This window comes from Cryptotermes secundus, unplaced genomic scaffold, assembly GCF_002891405.2.
Source record: "Cryptotermes secundus unplaced genomic scaffold, Csec_1.0 scaffold1269, whole genome shotgun sequence".
Taxonomy (NCBI): Eukaryota; Metazoa; Arthropoda; class Insecta; order Blattodea; family Kalotermitidae; genus Cryptotermes; species Cryptotermes secundus.
This window is the reverse complement of record NW_019720738.1, coordinates 670657-691072: the sequence shown is the minus strand read 5'-3', so window position 1 is coordinate 691072 and position 20416 is coordinate 670657. Positions and strand designations below refer to the sequence as shown.

Genomic DNA, 20416 nt, shown 5'->3' with positions numbered 1-20416 from the left:
TAGCTGTGTATCTATTCAAGCAAGGTATTCAGTGTGTGGGCACAATTCAGCAAAACAGAATGCCAGCTTGCAAATTTCAAGATTAAAAAGAACTGAAGAAGATACCACATGGTTATTCGGAAGAATATATCACAAACGTTGAGTCAGTGGACATTTGTTTTGTATAAGGACAACAGCCATGTGTGTTTTCTTTAGACTTTTGTTGGAGAAATGCCTAAAACATGAGTCAGGAGGTTTGACAGAAAGAAGAAGGAGCACATATTAGTGCCATGTTCAGCAGTTGTTACAGTTTATAATTCCCATAAGGTNATCACTGGCCTCTATGGAATGAGAAGAGAACAACATGCAAACATCCTAACTGCAAAGGATATACATTTGTAATGTGCGAGAAATGCCGAGTGAACTTGTGTCTGAATAAAGACAAAAACTGTTTCCATCTGTTTCATAATGCATAAACTCACTAGTATTCATTCAAACAGCACTTCAGTAAATATTTCATTATTTTTAAACGATTTTTGTTAATTTTACTTCATAAAATATAAAGTTCCATTTCTTTCAATTTATGTTGTTGTATTAATGAATGTAACTTGTACGTGCAGTTTTGCATACATGCCAAGTGACCAAAAACACCTTTTTTTAAAAAACTATGGGTGATATATTTTTTCATTATTTTTCCTATATTCCTTCATTAATCCTGCATGTATAAACAATTTTTAGACTTCAGTAAAAAGAAATAGTGTAGTGAAGGGATAATTACGGAGGAGTGGAGGTATAACTTCAGCAATAGACAGAGGTGAGTGGTCAGCTTCATGCCTTGTTAGCTTTACCCCCTGGATAGCAGGTGGGTGGACCCCAGAGCCAGTCTCTGTGCTATGGAGTAGAGAAGATATGCCTCTCCTGGGAATCGATTCTGGGCAATCAAGTCCACTGGTATACTGACCACTAAAACGGAGCTAACATAATTCCATTCCAGGGATAGATAGAGTGGATTATATATTGCAATCTAGTGAGTGAGGAAAACTCTGTCCACAACGAGCATTCTGAAAGAAAAAGTATTTTTGCATGTTGCTACCGGTCTGGGGTTGAATAACGTAATCCAGCCAGGACAAAGCGCCAGTAAACAACTAAATCTGGATACAGGAGTGAATGTGTTAAAGATGTATTTTCCCTGTGGTCACATTGTATATTTCTGAAGTGTGGGAGTCGCAGGATGAATTCTGTTACACCCAGTGCTGGGGTGATCATGAGGAAGATGGTTGGCAGAGGGGACAGTGTTTGACATGATTGCTAAGGCATTCTGGGGGGAGGAGTCAGAATTCGCAATATCATTGAAGTTTTATCTTCTGTAGAGTTGAACAATCTGTGAACAGAAAAATCCTTATTGGAGAGCGAACTCCGAAAAAAGAAAACAGTGTTCGAAAGTGCTGTGCGTCGTGAATTCCTCGACCTTATAAGACCTGAATATGTGTGTGCCATTTCTCACATTACCTATGGGTCCTAACTTCCCCGACAAGCGGCGGTCGCTCGGTCGGTATAGTTCGCTTGCGGACTGAAACCACGGAGTTGGGTAAACATTGTGAAGCAGTTGTATTGACGGAACCGCCCGTGCGGTAGATAGACCCTTGAGCTGTCGCAATATATGGTTTGCCTACTCAATAAGCGTTCTTCGTCTGTTAATTTCATACAATAAACAAATAACTTTGCAGTTCTTGAACAGTTTCTGTGCTGATGTAACATCAGTTCTAGTACCTGCGTAATTTGAGGCATCGAACAAAGGGACGGCGAGTTATCTTAGTCTGTAATGTATTTAGCGAAGATGACCGCTTCAAATGGTAGGATGTTTCGTGAATAATGAATTGTGAGTGTGAAAATGAGAGTGGATAGAACTGGCTCAGGGTAGTGTCCAATGGCGGACCTTGGTATTAGCAGTGTTGAACCTTCGGGTTCTGCTACCAGAGAGTTAGTTAGTAAGCTGGATCTTAGGAAAATGGGCTGTGAAAATGGGAATGGATGGAACTGGCTCAGAATAGTGTCCAATGGCGGACCTTGGTATTAACGGTGTTGGACCTTCGGGTTAACCGTTAACCAGAGAGTTAGTTAATTAGTTAGATGGATCTTAGGGAAATGGGCTGTGAGGATGGGAGGTGGATGGAACTGGCTCAGGATCGTGACCAGTGTTGGGATTTCGTATTATCGGTGTTGAACCTTCGGGTTCTACTACGAGAGAGTTAGTTAATTAGTAAGATGGATCTTAGGGAAGTGGGCTGTGAGGATGGGAGGTGGATGGAACTGGCTCAGGATCGTGTCCAATGGCGGGCTTTGGCATTAGCGGTGTTGAACCTTCGGGTTCTACTACGAGGGAGTTAGTTAATTAGTAAGATGGATCTTAGGGAAGTGGGCTGTAAGGATGGGAGGTGGATGGAACTGGCTCGTGTCCAGTGGCGGGCTTTGGTATTAGCGGTGTTGAATCTTCGGGTTCTGCTACCGGAGTCAGTTAATTAATCTGCAGGCTTTTATGTAAAATGCGAGGTCACGAAGCGTGAATATGGACTGATCCTAGTTCTGGGGACTGCGTAAGCGGGTTGACACGTGCGTGCCGAGCGCGGTACCAGATATAGTTGTCCGCACCAAAGGCTGCGGTGTGCTGGCTCTTCCTACACGCGGCCAGCCCTTACGTACATAAGACGCCCGCGAAGTGGCGCGTGGCTCAAAGCCTGGCGGGCAGTGTTCGTGGCAGCATGAGGCCCCAACTCGCCGTGCTCCCCTTCCTGGCGCTGAGCGTCGCGGCCGTCTCCATGGACCAAGGTAACAGACCGGGGTTTGAACTGGACGCCATTAACTGCAAGTATTTATAAACAAAATACTCAGCGAAATTTTTCGAATTGTAGGATGTTATATACAGAGTACATTTTGATTTATATAGGTCAGTTTGTTTTCTCGGTGTTGTGAAATCCAGAAGACTAAGATGAGTTGTGTATGTAGCTAGAGTGGTGGATATACGGAATGCATACAAAACTTCTGTACAGAAACCACTTCGAAAACGTCCACCACTTAAAGATGGAGAAGCAACTTGACATGAAGATTGATCTGAAGGAAATGGAATGGAGATTGGTATAAATTAATTCGGGGTTGGTTTTTCGACGCAATATGATTTATGCAGTTGATGCAGCGTCGTTAATTAAACCAGCAAGTTGGGAAATTACAGGTAATATAAAAACTGTTGTGCCAGAAAACCGAGATTAACGGCCGTGGGGATTCGTTGCGCTGACCACGCGACACCCTCTATCCGCTAAAGTTGCCATTAACTTCTCCGACAAGCGCGGTCGCTCAGTCGGCATAGTTCACTTGTGGACTATAGGCCACGGAGTTTGTTTTGTTTGTGCCTTGGGCTCCTTTCAGTTTATTATCTTGATGTATGGAACAAGTGCCCTAGACTAAGATACATGTTTTAGTTTACTCTACAGGTTTTGTCCGAGATATATTTTTCCTACGACAAACACTCAACGAAAGACACTTATAAACACTCGTGGGTTTTCAAGTAAAGTGTCCGTTATTATTGTCCAATTTAACAAAATCGTGGAGTCTGACGACGAGGTTTAGCGGAACTCCCTGAATTTCATGAAGTGTCTTCAGCGTTTTTCTAGAGGCAGATTGATATGCGTGCAAAGTTGTTTGGCCTGCTGTTGCATTGCCAAATTAAATAGGATCCAGCGGCGGCGACCAGTGTCCGTGTTGTAGCAATAGCTATATCGGTTAGCTTATAGCAAGTGCAACCGTGGATATGAGAGGTACAAAGGTTAGGAAGTCGGCTTTGTTCGGTTTGGGGTCCTTACGGTAATAAGTATGAATATTTATTGCTTGGCTTTCTATTCTACCCTGAAGATGTAGGCTGTATTTTCCACTGAAGCCTTCTCGGTAAACTTCTATCGGACTACATGGTATCACATCCTAGGATATAGTGTTCTCTGCGCGCAGCCGTATGTCGCGTGTTAGCAATGCTGACATTGGTTCTGTTTAAAGAAAAGACACGAAAGAAAGCGTTTGCAGCAATCTGTTATGGGATTACCTGACGTGGCCTTGATTTCGAGATATTTCGATTAAAAATAATATTCGTGAGATCACTTTAGGTCACATGAAACAGGACATTTCCATATGGGCACCTCGTCCTCGTAAAGGAAGCGTCTCATATTTGTTTTGGAAACGCGAGTCGACCTTAACAGCAGCTCGACAGACTGCAAAGTCTTCCTGCAACACGTACGAAGTAAAACTTCTGGCTAAATCGGTAACGGTGCCCAAATAAACGGCACTCAAACGTTGTAACGCGGATAGTTTTCGTTTGTAGGATTTGAGGTTCTCACAGGGGTGTTTTATCTTCTGGGATATAACGCCGTGTAGTTCATTGAAAGTCAACTGACGTTTCGGATTAACATATCACTTCTATCTTCAGGGACGAATAAGTCGAGAAATATACGAACGTGAAAGCAGGTGACAATCTTTCACTCTGTTACCTTCTTCGGTTTATCTACGATGGATGGCGGGACTACTTACAGGACACTGTCAGCTTAATGGACACCTCTTCAAACTGGGACTAAGTCATAACCCCACTTGTGAGAGGTGTCAGATAGAAAATGAAACAGCCACGCACGTCCTGAGTGAATGTGAGGCTTTAGCTTATTTAAGACTACGTCACTTGGGTCAATACTTTATGGAACCAAGTGACTATTTTGACGCCCCCACGTACAAAATCCTGCTCTTCATCCGCAGCGTGGGGTTGCTGAGGGGATAGTCAGAAGGGGAGGCACAATAGACGACTATAGGTCGCGGTGCAAGGGCCAAGAAGGCCCACCCCTTATACATACATACATTAATTAATTCCTTGGTTTATTCGTCCATGAAGATTATGGCGATATGTTCCACCGAAACGTTGTTATATCCCAGAAGATAAGAATCTTCAGTTTTTATGTGTTTATGTGTGTTTTTGTGCAAGAATGACGACCACCTGCTTATCAACATGGCGCCGTTTACAATGATGACGTTGTTTAAGCGAGAATCAATTTTCTTTCACTGACAGAACAATATTTTCTCGCATTATGTTGACAACAATTATAAGCACCATAAAAAAACGAGTAAATAAAAAGAACACGCTGTTCTGGCTTCAAATTTAGAACACAAAACTCCGGCGTTTTGCAAAATTTCCATGTCCAGATCTGAAACCAGCGCATAGATTTAGTCTCTATGTTGGCATGGCAGCAGTGTTGAGTGGTGTTACGTGCTACCCCCGTAATAAGCTGTGCAGGCCCACACGGTTCTGAGACGTCGAGGCTCCCACATTTTCTAGACAATCGCCTCACAGATGGTGGTGTAGTTGCCAGCCTTACGCGCCGGCCGCCCTTTACCTTCAGGAATATTCCTACTTATTTCTGTTAGAGGCTGAGTCGACCACAGGACCATAGTGCGACTGGAAGCATTAGGTCAATTGAAAATTCCAATGGCCTCATCGGGAATTGAACCAGCGATCTTCTGGCTTGTAGCATAGTGCCTCAACCAAGTACGCTACCGCGTACCCCGTAATTACACGCAGTGAAGCTTTACTTGGTCATTAGAAGACTGAAAGGAGGTTTGTTTCTGATTACTTCTTCAGAGTGGAATTTATTTCGTTTTATGTTCGCGGAATCCGAGAAGAGGGGGCAGACGTGAGAGATTACGCATGAATAACAGTGGGCCTCCGCCCCGCAACTACAGTCTTGTCTCCATCTAGAACAGATCCCGCGACTCCGACTGGAGCCGGCTTTTCAGGCTGACCTTGAGACAGCGACGGAGGGACTGTGTTCGTGACAGGGTTCCAGAGGCTCCAACATGGCGGAGGAGCCGGCCCCGTCCGAGACATATGCTGACAGTCTCTTACCCGGTGGGAAATAGAAAATAAAAGTAAAATTTTACTTGAGAAATTTCGTAGTAAGAGACCATTTGAAGAACAATCGTAGCTTGGGGTATGATATTAAAATGGATCGTCGAGAAGTAGATTTTGGTGCAGGAGAGAAGGCGATTCTGGATATTGTGAGCACATCAATCCCCGAAGTAAGTAACCTGAATGTATGGCAGATATCAAATATATAGCAAAATTGCGTTCATGAGGAAATTAAGAGCAGACTTAAATTCGGGGCGTGCTTGCTACCATTCAGCTGAAAATCTTCTGTCTTCCCCTCTGCTATGTGAAAACATAAAGATTAAGACATTCAGAAACATATTTATACATGTACTTTTCTATGAGTGCGGAACTTACATTAAGGGTGTTTGAGAACAGGGTGCTGAGGAGAATATTTGCACATAGGAGGGGTGAAGTAACACGCAGCTGGAGAAAATCTCATTATAAGGAGCGACATAATTTGTATTTATCCTCAGATGGCTGATGTGGTGAGCAGAACATGTAGCATGCATGCAGATTAACTTCATACAAAGATTTGGTGTGAAAATTTGAAAGAAAGAGACCACTATGAAGACAGCATAATGATATTAAAATGGATCTTTACTATAAAGTGTTGGAGGTTGTGGACTTGACTCATCTGACTCAGGATAACGACCAGTGGAAGGCTTTTGTGAACGCGGAAATGAACTTTCAGGTTCCACAAAATGTTGTGAAATTCTTGAGCATCTGAGCTAGTGGCGGCTTCTCAATTATGGTTCAGCTCCATGGAGTGGCATACAGTCAAGTTATTTGAAACTTTTCACGGTGTGTGGTTACCTGGTCGAGCCCGAACCACAATACATGCGTACGCATCTAACTAACAAACTAACTGCTTGGAGTGGACTCCTCGTTGGAAGGCCAGCGTCCCGCCGCCTGACCCGCCTGACCCACAGCAAGGTCCCTTCCTAACACTTTGTTTCTTATAGACTGATTTCAATATGTTCATCCCACTTTGACCAGATGGCATACAGAAATGAACCAAATGTTTCGAAACTGTAAGTACAGATCTGGCAAAAATGTGGAACGAACCAGCTAACTGCACAGAGCTGAGCCCTTCTTGAGAAGCCGCCAGTCGCTCAGCTACTCAAGTATTGCACAACATTTTGTGGAACGCGAAGGTTCATTACCGTGGTCACAAGAGCCCTCCACTGGTCCCTATCCTAAACCAAATCATTCCAGTCCATACCACCCCATCCTATATCTCTCAGACCCATTTTAATATTATCCTCCCACCTACGTCTTGGTCCTCCTAGTGGTCTCTTTCCTTCTGGCTTTGCCACCGAATTTGACCACAGGCCTCCATTTTGTTGGTCGCCTTGCTAGTTCTGGGCGTAAAGGGCTTATGAACTGGACGCTGGACTGATATCGGCAGTTGTTAGCATGGCCACCTCGGCCACATGTCGGGAGAAACAACATCGGGCCGTGGCATGCTTGCAACAATCCGGCTGTTGGGTTTGGTGCGCAACCCAAGCTGTGTGGGCCGAATTATGTGTGGGAAGGTCGCACCTGACCTCATTCTGAGGTCATTGGTACACCTACAGCTTTATTTTCCTTCGATTTACATTCCTTGTCACTAATATTTACCGAGAAAACCAGAAAGCATATGTAGGTCTCTTAAGAAGAGGCAGTACGTAGCCATGCGTGCACGCAGTTGCAAATAGCGGATCCCAGTGGCATGAAAAGCATTTCACGTATTCGTATTTCTAAATGTGAAATGAAAGAATTCCCAAAATTATTGGGCTATGCACCTTAAACGTACTTGGTAACAGGAATTTCGGTAACACCCAACGTGGGGTATACACAACTCGATCACCAATGTCACGAGCATAACATACACAGAGTCACATAAAGCAGCATTGCGTGATCCAGACGTGGGGTACGCGGTAGCTTAGTTCACTGAAGCACTATGATACAAGCCGGAAGGTCAAGGGTTCGATTCCCGATCAGATCATTGAATTTTTCAACTGATCTAATCTTTCCAGCCGCACTATGACCCTGAGGTCGACTCAGCCTCTAACAGAAATGACTACCAGGAATCTTCCTGGGCATTAAAGGGTGGCCGGCGCGTAAGGCTGACAACCTCACCGCCATCTGTGAGCCGATTGTGTAGAAAATGTGGAAGCTTCGACATCTCACAACCTTATGGGCCTCATGGTCTGTTACAGGAATAGCTTTACCTTATTTTATAAGCATACAAAATTTACATTTTTTATATGTGTGTATCGAACATAAAAAAATCTAAACTTTAAATTTTATCTGTAGTTTTGTATGGGTCTGGAACCTGGTCTCTGACATTAAGGGAAGAACATATTCTGAGGGATTTCGAGGAGAATATTTGGGCGGAAGAGGGATGAAGTGACGGGAGGTTGAAGAAAACTACTTAATGAGGAGCTTCATAACTTGTACTCTTCTGCAAGTATAATTAGAACGATCAAGTCAAGGAGGATGAGGTGGGCATGGCATGTAGCACGAATGGGGAGATGAGGAATGCATATAGGATATTGGTGGGAATGCCAGGAGGAAAGTGACCAGTAGGGAGACCTAGACGTAGGTGGGAAGCAGATATTAAATTGTTTATTGGAGAAATTTGATGAGATAATATGGATTAGATTTATCTGGCGCCGGATATGAACCAGTGGAGTGCTCTTGTAAACACTGTATTGAAATTAAATGTTGGTAAATTCTTGAGTACCTGAGCGACTGGTTGCTTCTCAAGAAGGCCTCAGCTACATGCAGTTATAAGCGTGAAGGGACAACCCATAATGCAAATGCAACTAAAATAAATCAATAACAAAATATCCATTTCTCTTACACATAAATGTGTAACGGTCTGATATTGTTCATTTTGTTCCAAAAACATGTAACTTATATTTGACGTATAGAAGTTGCTGTTTCACGAAAATTTGTAGAATTATCTGTTATCAAATGCTTCAGTTAGAATAGCTATAGTATTAATTTGATTGGTCCAATTAAGGGTTCAAACATTTCGGTACCTACACAAGCTCATTCGCCTGGGTTGTGAGATCAGTTTGTTTGGGATTGGTGTTGTAAGATCAGAAGTCTATGAGAATGACATTTATGACAACCAACACTGCAGAAGCAGTATTCTTATTATGAATAAACATTCGAGAACAGCCGACAAGGTGTGAACCTCCATACTGGGTCTTATACACCCAGCTACACAACTCCTCACCGTAATAATAATAATGATAATAATGTGATACGAAATATAACTTCTTTATTAAAACCGTCACAACACAACAATATTAAGGTCAGTGCCTAGTCTGACTCTGCTACAGGCAAGTACATGGCTAACATATATACACCACTGAACTGCAGTACTAATAAAATTGGATACAATAATATTAATTATATTAAAATTCTTGGCGTGAAAATACAATAAATTAGATTATATAAAACAAGAGTTATAATATAAAACAAGAATAAAATTCTTCGAGTGATGTTTTAAATTGGAGTATTCTATATTTTGTATATATATAATAAATTGTTTTCGAGGCTCGTGATGTAGATGTAGTAATATTAATGTTAATTATTTAGTGTGTGCCTCATCTTACAAAGTACTGACCGTTCTTAAGGGAATGTACACAACGACTCGCCTTAATATTGTTGTGTTGTGACGGTTTTAATAAAGAAATTGTATATTATAACACAACAGGTTGCATGAAATGGAAGGTGATACGAAATGTTACACAGGGCACAGAGCATGTTGTACAAAGGTTCCTCCAACATAACTACTCATTGTTGTGGGTTTGAATCCCGAATATATCTTCTTGACGTTATTCTTGTCAGTGCCTCGATCCAAGTTAGGGTATAGTTTCCTGAAATAGTTCGCGACAATTTCCTTCTGCATTCATTCGTCACTGATCGATTTTTATTTTATTTAATGACACTGTTTTAACTGCATAATTCGTTAAGCTTCGAAGGGTAAGATGATTGTAGCCGATGAATTGGGAGGTATTGGAAAGGAGGAAATTTAATGAACCTATTCACTTCATGCATTAAACAGAAGAAGATGCTTAGGATGCAGCTTATCTATGGAGTTAAATTTCTTGTAAATTTTGTTATGAACGTTTAGAGAAAGTTGAAAATCATAGGAAAGTTCATGTATGTTTGGCACCGTTGTCCGTATTCCAGAGAGCGTGTTTGGATGTTGTGGAGCCGCCACTGGACATCATATTGGCGCCTCAAACAGGACACGAGACCTAGATTCCACCGCCCCCCAGATCACTCAGTATCATTAGTTGCAATAGTTGCCTGTTGAATCACTGAACTGAGAAATGTAACTGGAACGCGGATGATATATATTCTCCGCGTTTGAAGTTTATATCTGACAGAATGGCTGCTTGTATTCGTAAGTTTCTCTTCCGTCTTGCTGATCAGCTAATTCCTGTCAGACTTGATTTAATTGCAGCTGTAAACTGGAGCTGCACAAGTGAGAGTTTTGTTTTATTAAGACTGCGACGGGTACAGTAAGTCAAAGTCAAAGTCACGTTGCGACTGACGGTCAGTCAGTCAGTAAGTCTTGGTGTCGAGCCCCATTTGAGGCTCATGACCAGGTATTTATTACTGTCTGACAGTTAGAGTCTTGTTTTTATGGGGCGTTCTCTCTGGCGAGAGGACGGTTCTGTCTTTTGTATATGCTGCTGGTTCTGGCCAGCGCAGTCTTGCTCGAGTCCGAGTCCCTAGGGACTCGCGACCATATTTTATTGTCTCAAATTTGAGACTTCCATTTTCGTTGCCTCTTACGACTCGCAGGGTCACGGTGGAGGTATTCGACCCCGCCTCCACACGGGTCGGGTACAACAATTGCTTGTTTGCTTGGGTACTGCTGATGATATGTGGTGTTGGGGGGAATACTCGTGGGGCACCTACATTTTGACGTTACAGCTACGCGTGTGTTCATGTAGTACAGATGCAGATGTGTTACTGATGGAGGGATTTAATTATGGCGTATGTAAAGTCCTTTAGTGTATTATAATAAATTATATGAATTCGCTGCTCCATTTTGTTGCTCTCATTTCATTGCTGTTTAAGAGCATTCACTACCGAGAAGCAATAAAAATATTGATCAGGATTCATTGATGAATGTCCCCTTCTGGGATGTGACGCCCTTTAGATATTTTCTTGACTGACGTTTCGGAGGCACGTATAGCCTCTATCTCCAGGGTATAATCGCTCTCGTAATATAGTCCCGGGCACGGACAGCACAGGAAACGTCTTTTCCATTATTGCATGTTCTATCGTCAGGGAAACAGCATGTCCACAGAGCTGTTCCCTAACAACGGCTGTTGTACAGCCAACAGTTTACACAGCTGTTACTTCGCAATGAGGCTGCTTACTTACTTACTTACTTACTTACATACTCATGGAGCTGAGTCCTTATGGAGGAGCCGCCAATTCTGCAGCTACTCAAGAATTTCCCAGCATTTTATGGAACCCGAAGGTTCAGTACCGTGGTCCCTATCATGAGCCAGATCAATCCAATCCACTCCAACCAATCCTATCTCTCTAAGATCCATTTTAATATTCTCCACCCACCTACGCCTTGGTCTTCTCAGTGGTCTCTTTCCTTTTGGCTTTCCCACCAATATCCTATACGCATTCCTCGTCTCCCCCATTCGTGCTGCATGCCCTGCCCACCTCATTGTCCTTGACTTTTATCATTCTAATTATACTTGGAGAAGAGTACAAGTTATGAAGTTCCTTATTATGCAGTTTTCTCCAACCTCCTGTCACTTCATCTCTCTTCGGTGCAAATATTCTCCTCAGCACCCTGTTCTCAAACACCCTCAGTCTGTGTTCCTCTCTTAATGTCAGAGACCAAGTTTCACACCCATACGCAATGAGTCTACACGTCACAATATTTTTACCCACTTGGAATGAAGCAGAGACAGTTGTCAGGAAGAAACAAATTCGGTTGTGCATCTGTCCGCAGGTCCGGTAGGGTCACGGGCTCGATTTGTGTTGTGCTCAATTTGTAGATGTCGCAAGATATGGGCCAGATGCGTGCCCCTCACAGGAGAACACTGGCTCTGTCAAGGGCAACAGCTAACAGCTGTTTGAACAGGAGTTCCCGTCTGCAGTACCTGCATCCTCTGGGATCCAGGGAAGTCCAAACATGCTGTTCTTATTGCTGGCTTCCAGGGGCCTCCACGAAACAGAAGCAGTATCCACAGAATGTACTGAGACATTTTCTTGTTTGAAATTACGAGAAGTTTATCTGTATTGTAATTATTACAAGAACTGATACGTGAAGAAGTGGATGTATAGATCCACATTATTTAAACCTCGGCACTAGTTAAGCGCACACACAAATTTATCTTGCATTACTTTACAAGAATTAAGAACAAAAATGAAAGAATTTCCGTAAAATAAATTTCTTGCTGCTGATAAGGGCGTCAACTTCTTGATTGCCTCGGAACCCCCACCTAAGCCAGGATAGCTCAGTCGTCATAGCGACGGGCAGCGGACTGGAAGCCCCGGGTTCGATTTCCGCCAGTGTAAGTTTCTTCTCTCTTCTTTACAGCGACCAGACTGGCTGTAGGGCCAGCCCAGCCTGCTATCCAATGGGTACCGCAGACTCTTTAAGCGGGGGCAAAGCGCCTGGGGCGTGAAGCTGATCACTCACATTTTATCTAGTGTCGAGGTTAAAGATTACGGAGCTACAGCTTCATGACATATTGCTTAACTAATTAAGCACAGGATCAACGAAGTTTTTACTTCCCCCCCCCCAGCTCTAAATCTGTACCAGCTTGAGGCAAGGCAACGCCAACACAAAATATGACGAGTTAGTCCAGTCAGTGAATTTCCCGGATAAGGGCCTAACGTCTTGGTTCGGTTCCCGGATCGGGCAGAATAATTTCTGCTGTGCACCGAATGACTTTAGAAGACTGATTTCATGGCATAATAATAAGAGGCAGTGTAAGATAGGCCTGCTTATATTTCAGTCGGTATTGTAGCTTCCACCTTTATCGAAGAAGTTGCCTCCAGATAGCAGCACCACTCTTTTTCTATGAGCTGTATTTCCGGCCGTTATCATATTTATAGCATGCATATTCAACAAGATCATAAATTATCATAAAATATCCCTCACAGTCTGTGTTGCATACGAGTTGATCTGTATGAGCGTTGTTCCTGAATACTGTGGCCAGAGATGGTTGAAACGACTAACACGGACTGAGGGTGTTTGAGCACAGGGTGCTGAGGAGAATATTTGGATCGAAGAGGGATGAAGTGACAGGATGCTGGAGAAAACTGCATAATGAGGCGCTTCATAACTTTTACACTTTGTCATTAGAATGATCGAGTGAAGGAGCATGAGATGATCAGGCCATTAGTATGAATTGGGCAAAGATGAATGTATCTAGGATACTGGTGGGAAAGCCAGAAGGAAAGAGACCACTGGGAAGACCAAGGCATATTTGGGTGGACAATATTAAAATGGATCTTAGAGAGATAGGATGGGATGGTAGAGATTGGATTTATCTGACTCAGGATACGGACCAGTGGAGGACTTTGTGAACACGGTAATGAACCTTCGGGTTCCATAAATTCTGGGAAGTTCCTGAGGAGCTGCACAATTGGCAGCTTCCCAAGAAGGGCTTAGCTCCATGAGTGAGTGACTAGAATTTGTTTCTGGTAGTCAAAGTTTGATAGCAAACATAAAAGTAAGGCGAATATAGTAAGCCAAAATTGAAATGGGTATAACGCCCTTTTACACGTCAGCATGGGCGGGCGGGGGGCTCAAAGTACGTGTACCTGAAATCTGATAAACTGTACATGACCATAAAACGTTCTTGTTTTTCCTATAAAGGCCAAACCCATAAAATGCTCGTCAAGACTATAAAACAAGGTATCACATGGTGCAGGGTCAGATCTCTGTAGAAGTGCAAAACGAGGTCTTAACTAAAGCCGCTTTTTTATTTTATGTTGGCGGAGGGATTCGTTATGCATGTGATTATTATCTTACCTGTATTTTCTCTGTCACATTCAAATAGGTCCACACAGGAGTGTAATAGCGAGACAATAGCACCACTGACTCTGTTGGACACACGCGTGCACGTATGTCGCTAGATATAGTCATTCGCTTTACATATTGTGGCATGTTGACCGTTGCTGGGCAACGACCGCGAGGTAAGGAAATACGCACAACCTTTACGGAGTAACGGCTTCGCAAACAAACAATTCCACGGCAGCAATTAGATAAAACAATAATGGGCTCCACGAAGAGACCCGAACGGAAAAACTGGACAAGATGGGAGCTGCAATTAGTGGAATGGAGTGGGTTGGTTGGTTAGGTTAGTGAGTTATGGGACTTCTGCCGTTCAGTCCTTGTGAGCTGTTGCTGTTAGATGTTTCGTAGATGGCATCAGCTTCTGCTATTTCATTTGAAACTTTGAAAGCTACCTCTGCCAAGGATTCTGTCGGTTCCTCACTTTCGATAATACGTAGCGACTCTTGGGAACGTAATCATCTTAAAATTCCTAACAAAAGTCATGCCAGTTCAGGTTTCAACTTGGTCCAAAGGACGTATTCAAATAAAAAAATATAAAGACTTTTCAAGAATCTGACTCACAGTGTTTTCAGAATGGAGCATCAGTTAAGTTTTTCTAAATTGCAGGCTCTTACGAAGAGTGAAAATGGTAAAACAAGGGTTTTGTGACGCCGTCAACTGTTCGTGTTTTACTAGATAATCAACAGTCTCTGATATTAAGGGAGGAACACAGACTGAGGGTGTTTGAGAACAGGTTGCTGAGGGCAGTGTTTGGACCGAAGAGGGATGAAGTGACGGGAGGTTGGAGAAAACTACATAATGAGGAGCTTCATAACTTGTACTCTTCTCCAAGTATAATTAGAATGAACAAGTCAAGGAGGATGAGGTGGGTAGGGCATATAGCACGAATGGGGGAGGCGAGGAATGCATTTAGGATATTTGCGAGAAAGCCAGGAAGAATGTGGCCAGTAGGGATACCCACGCATGAGTGGCGTGATGGTATTACAATAGATATTAGAGACATTAGAGGTGGCATGGACTGGATTTATCTGGCTCAGGATAGGAAGTAGTGGAAGGGCTCTTGTGAACACGGTAATGAACATTAGGGTTCCATAATATATTGTGAAATTCTTGTGTAACTGCATAACTGGCACTTTCTCAAGAAGACCTCAGCTCTATGGAGTTAGTTACTGAATTACAGTCAATAGACACAGTTTATAAAATAAAACCATTATTACACGGTCATTTATTTATATTGTACATTCTAGCCAGCAGATGGAGTCGACCCTCTACTCGAATATTTATTGTTGCCGCCCCTGCGGTCTAGTGGTCAGAGTTCCTGGCTACAGATTCAGAGGTTCCGGGCTCGATTCCCGGCGCAACTGGATTTCCTGAGAAGCAGTGGGTCTGGAACGGGGTCCACTCAGCCTCGTGAGGATAATTGAGGAGCTGTTTCAAAGAAATAGCGGCTCCGGTCTAGAAAACCGAAATTAACGGCCGTGGGGATCCGTTGCATTGACCACGCGACACCCTCTATCCGCAAAAGTTGGCACTATCTTCGCCGACAAGCGGCGGTCGCTCGGTCGGTATAGTTCGCTTGCGGACTAGAACCACGGAGTTTGCTTTTGTTTTGGTCAATAGTTTTCGGCAGACATTTGGGAAAAGAGATGGATTACAGCGTGCATTACGTTGTTAATTCGACAATTATTCTTTGTCAGAGATTCGCTGAAAGACAATACACATACAAATGTAAGGCAATTTCATATGTCAATTGTTTATATTTCAGAGGCCAGCCGCCAGGTGGAGGAGGTGATAAAGAACGACAACTTCGTGTTGAGCATGAAACACATCAAACCAAGGCGCAGACTGCGAGGCAGCGTGGAAACCTTGTTTGCTGTGGACTTCCCCGGCTCCCAGCAGAAGTTTGTTCTTATGCTGGACAGAAGATCCAAGAGGGGTGAGTTGGTGTCTCTCTTAGAGTTAGTGGTCGCGGAGAAAAGCTGAAATTTCTAAGGTACAGTTTCAAGATTGTGACCTCTTATAAAGGATTATTGATAACTTTCAGTTTCTGTCATGAGACTAAGGTGCCATATCTCAAGTGTTTAGTCGCTCATTTCTGACTTGCATTCGGGAAGTCCTTAGTTCGAATTGCGGCCGGGACCATGGGCGCCGGTAGGGGAGACCAAGTCCCCACCCCACCTGAATTTTTGGAAAGAGGCTAGCAGAAAGATGAAAATACACAAAATGATAATACGAGGGCTATTGGGAAAGTAACCTCCGGTTATCTGTTAACAAAAAAAGCAAAGATAGAAAATACTGTGTGTCAAAAATACGTACATAAGTAAGCTACTTCTCAATGCAGTCGCCGCCGGAACTGAGGCACTTGTCATATCACGGAATAAGTTTTTATAGGCCTGTGAGCTCAGCCACGTTTTGACACCTTCCTTTAACTCATTATTGTTGAAGCGCAGTGATTCCAACCAGTTCTTCGAGTAGGTAAACAGGTTGTAGTCACTTGGAGTGAGATCAGGGCTGTAAGGATGGTGGTCAAACATCTCACAGTTGAAATTGTCATGGAGGAGCACTACACCGGCTGTCAGCATTCCACACCTTTTGTTCTGAATGGCCCTACGCAGTTATTTTAATGTTTCGCGGTACACTTTTGACGTTATTGTGGTCCATTGTTGCCTGAATCTATCTGGCTCAAAATAGGGACTAATGCAGGGCTCTTGTGAACACGGCAATGAAACATCAGGCTCTATAAAATATTTGGAATCTGTTGAGTAGCTGCACAACTGGCGGCTTCTCCAGAAGGACTCAGCTCCATGGAGTTAGTTACGTAACCGACCTGCAACAAAAGAAAAAGGTTGACTATTTTTTTCCGCGAGCCGATTGCATTTCACGATCCACAATTTGGTGACTTTGCTATACGGTCTGTGGCACTGATAATCTCATTAAATAAGCCGTAAATAATTAAATAAACACAGGTAAATAAAAGAAATAAATATCAAGTAGTATTGAATGGTTCTTGAAATTTCACGTCAATTCACTAACGATTGCTTCAGTCAGCGTTGTGTGATCTGAGAAAGAAAGTGTCTCTAAACTAACCAAGAACACGAAGCAACTTTCCATTGGGGCAAATAAATCACAGGCGATCGACGTACGGCAGACTGGTAATGTTGTTCCGGATAATTACAGCAATAAATACGTGTTTTTCTTATGGGAACGCATTGCTTCGCTACTGGAATGCCCGCAATTTCTGAACGTACACCGCTCCGCTGTCGACAATTGATCTTGCAAGCAGCCCACGTACTCGGCCACATATTCCTGCACGATCCGATGTCTTGCAGGACAAATATGGTTATAAGTGGAATACGGTTGTGTCTTATGTTGGTTTGCTTCTTACTGAAACTACTGACATGGTTCCTGTCAGCTTTAAGCAGATAAGACACATACAATTATGCAACTTTCATTTGTTTCCCGTATTTATATATCGGTTACGGATATCAAAGAGAATGGGTGTCACGGATAAGTGAACAGGCAGCCATATTATGAAAGAATTAAAGTAAACATAAAACCCACAATTTTGACAGCGGGGGGAACAAGACAAGATTGAATTCTTGAAAAAGAAAAAGAGTAAAATTTGTAGACAAATTTTCTGCCCTCCTCCCCCTCAGAATAAATCCTGATGCCGCTCGTATGTGTGAGATTGCGGAAAGTCAGTTGGTCGGTCAAGTAGATTTCTTCACAGCCGGCCGCATGACGCAGAACTCTTGTATTATGCGATGACATCACGGTGATAATGAACAATTGTTGCGAATGGCGGCCGGCTTGACATGGCCGGGTCATGCGCAGACAAATTGTGAGAAGGTTCGGAAAGCTCAGGGTCGCCATGTCGACTCTCGGCGAAATATTTCAGTGATGACTTCAGCGATTTACTGGACTTTGTTCTTTACGATATGTACTGTGCTCTGGTAAAGGGAATGGTTGTACTTCAGCACCACTTATGGAAAAGTACGGGTGCATGAAGGCAAGGGCCGCGCCATAGCTCAAGCGGTTAGTCGCTGGCTTCCCACCGCGGCGGCCCGGGTTCGATCCCGGTTCTGGTGAAGTGGGATTTGTGGTGGATAAATTGGCGCTGGGGCAGGTTTTCTCCCAACACTTCGGTTTCCCCTGCCAATCTTCATTCCACCAATTGCTCCACAATCACCCTCACCTATCATCTGGGGCTGATACAATAGGCCAGAAGTGGCCGCAGTACAAGGGACTTAGTCCCACCCCACTAGCAATAAAAAAAAGAATGAAGGCAAAGTTCCACAAATGTTTAATCTCACGCTCCAGCCCCTTTACTACCAGTCAACAAACCCCCAATACCCATTATATAGGAAGCTGTTTGGGCCCAGAACTGGTCTGGATGCTGTGGAAAATAGAAGGATCTCTGTCACGGACAAATTAGAAAACACATTTCTTCTGTTGTTGCGCGTCCAACTTTTGCATTATTAAAAATCTGCTGCCTAGCAACGGGAACGTGTTTACCGAACTGTTGGGCAGAAGCGGTCGCTGTTTAAAGAACCACCGCTTAGCAATCGGTCTAAACGCCGCATGAAGAAGTATGGGGGAGTAGAGTTATAGCTCCACCATTCTAGCCCTCCGCACTACATGGAGGTGAGTGGTCAGCTTCACGCCCCGGTCACTTTATCTCCGAGGAAAAGGACCCCGGTACCCATTGGACAGGAGACTGGGTGGGGCCCAGAGCCTGTCTGGACGCTGTGGAGTAAAGAAAAACCAGCTACCCTTGCCGGAAATCGAATCCTGGCCATCCACGTTGCAGCCCGTCGCTGTATCTACTGAGCTATCCAAGTGCTACACACACACACACACACACACACACACACACACACACACACACATGTATATATATGTATATATACATGGATGACGTGGATGGCCAGGATTCGATTTCCGGCAAGGGTAGCTGGTTTTTCTTTACTCCACAGCGTCCAGACAGGCTCTGGGCCCCACCCAGTCTCCTGTCCAATGGGTACCGGGGTCCTTTTCCTCGGAGATAAAGTGACCGGGGCGTGAAGCTGACCACTCACCTCCATGTAGTGCGGAGGGCTAGAATGGTGGAGCTATAACTCTACTCCCCCATACTTCTTCATAGCGTGGTGCTTAATTAATTAAGCAGAGGGACAAGTTTATATCCCATATAATGCCGATTATCCGAGTTGACAGTTAACGGAATTGCCACAACCAAGGAATGTGTATGCTAAATAAACGAAATTGTTGGACCTTTTCAGATAAAATGTTTTAAAATGTCAGTTTACCGTTACATTTATTAATTTTTCATGTTTTGCCTTTTTAAAAAATGTTTTAGTTTTTATTATTATAATAGTACAGTAAATTATAATAGTGTTATAATTGTGTTTTTCTTTCGGTTCATAAGCATTTAATCCGATTTCTCGATTACCCAACTCACCCCGCACACTAATTAACTGAATAACCCGCTTTCTGCTGTATGTATACTCGTACACGTATATCTCGAGATTGGTTGCAGTGAAAATGGAGCCGAGCCTTGGTGCGGTTTAAAATGAGTACTCAAACATGATTTGTTGTCGTTTTCCAAAAGTCTGTTAAAGTGGAATCACTTCCTTTTTGCACTGAACCTTTCAGTTAACAACAGAACGAATAGAATAAGATGAAATTCCGCCATTACCGGGATCAGTAACGCACATAAATCAAGTGAAACACAGAGTTGCAACAGCTCAGGGAATTCACCAGCTGAAGCTAGTAAAGCTGACTGGAATATCAAGCGAGTGTTCAATATAGGTCGCAGTTGCAGACTTAAGGAATTGCTTGCAATTAGCAATGAAGTTCCACTGTGACGTCACTCCTTCTGACATCTTGTGGTTTCAGATGACGACGCGATATTTTTATGGCGCTGATCTCGCTTTCTAGTTATGACAGAGGATATGACCATGTGATTTTCTCGTTGGTTAATTGACCTTTCTGTCACGTTTATGAAGTAGCCTTGATTTTTCATTCAACTGTTTGAATACCCAGAAGAATTTACAACATTCTCGATTTCAAAGCACTGAGATGCCCTTATTTATTTCTTATTTCCAAGAAAGAATTGTTCCTGTGGCAGTCTTGAAGTGTAATGCCACTAGACCATTTTTACATACGACCCTCAGTGCAATTTACCACTCTCGTAGTGTTGACACTCCCGTTTTGCATTCGGGGGGTCACGGTTCTGATTTTCCGACCACTATTAGTAGGTTTTATGGGGTTAATTAAGAATACATAGGAAAATGCTTGGAAAATCCCTTGAGTACAGGCCACGACTAATTCTTGTTCAAGAAACGAAGAATGAATTAATCCAGTTCACAGATTTCTTTTAATATTATCCTTACCATCCTTAATGGTACAGATTGCCA

At 43.2% G+C, this 20416-nt stretch overlaps 1 protein-coding gene across 1 annotated transcript in view; it reads left to right on the top strand.

Annotated features, from left to right (window-relative positions):
* Window positions 1–2696: 2696 nt before the first annotated feature.
* The window catches only part of LOC111873268 (cartilage oligomeric matrix protein), a 49311-nt gene continuing 31591 nt past the window's right edge, over window positions 2697–20416 (top strand). Inside the window, exons 1-2 of the mRNA XM_023867834.2 lie at window positions 2697–2805; window positions 15766–15936. Of these exons, the coding sequence (XP_023723602.1) occupies window positions 2739–2805; window positions 15766–15936 (238 nt within the window). The 5' untranslated portion in view covers window positions 2697–2738. The remainder of the gene's footprint in view (window positions 2806–15765; window positions 15937–20416) is intronic.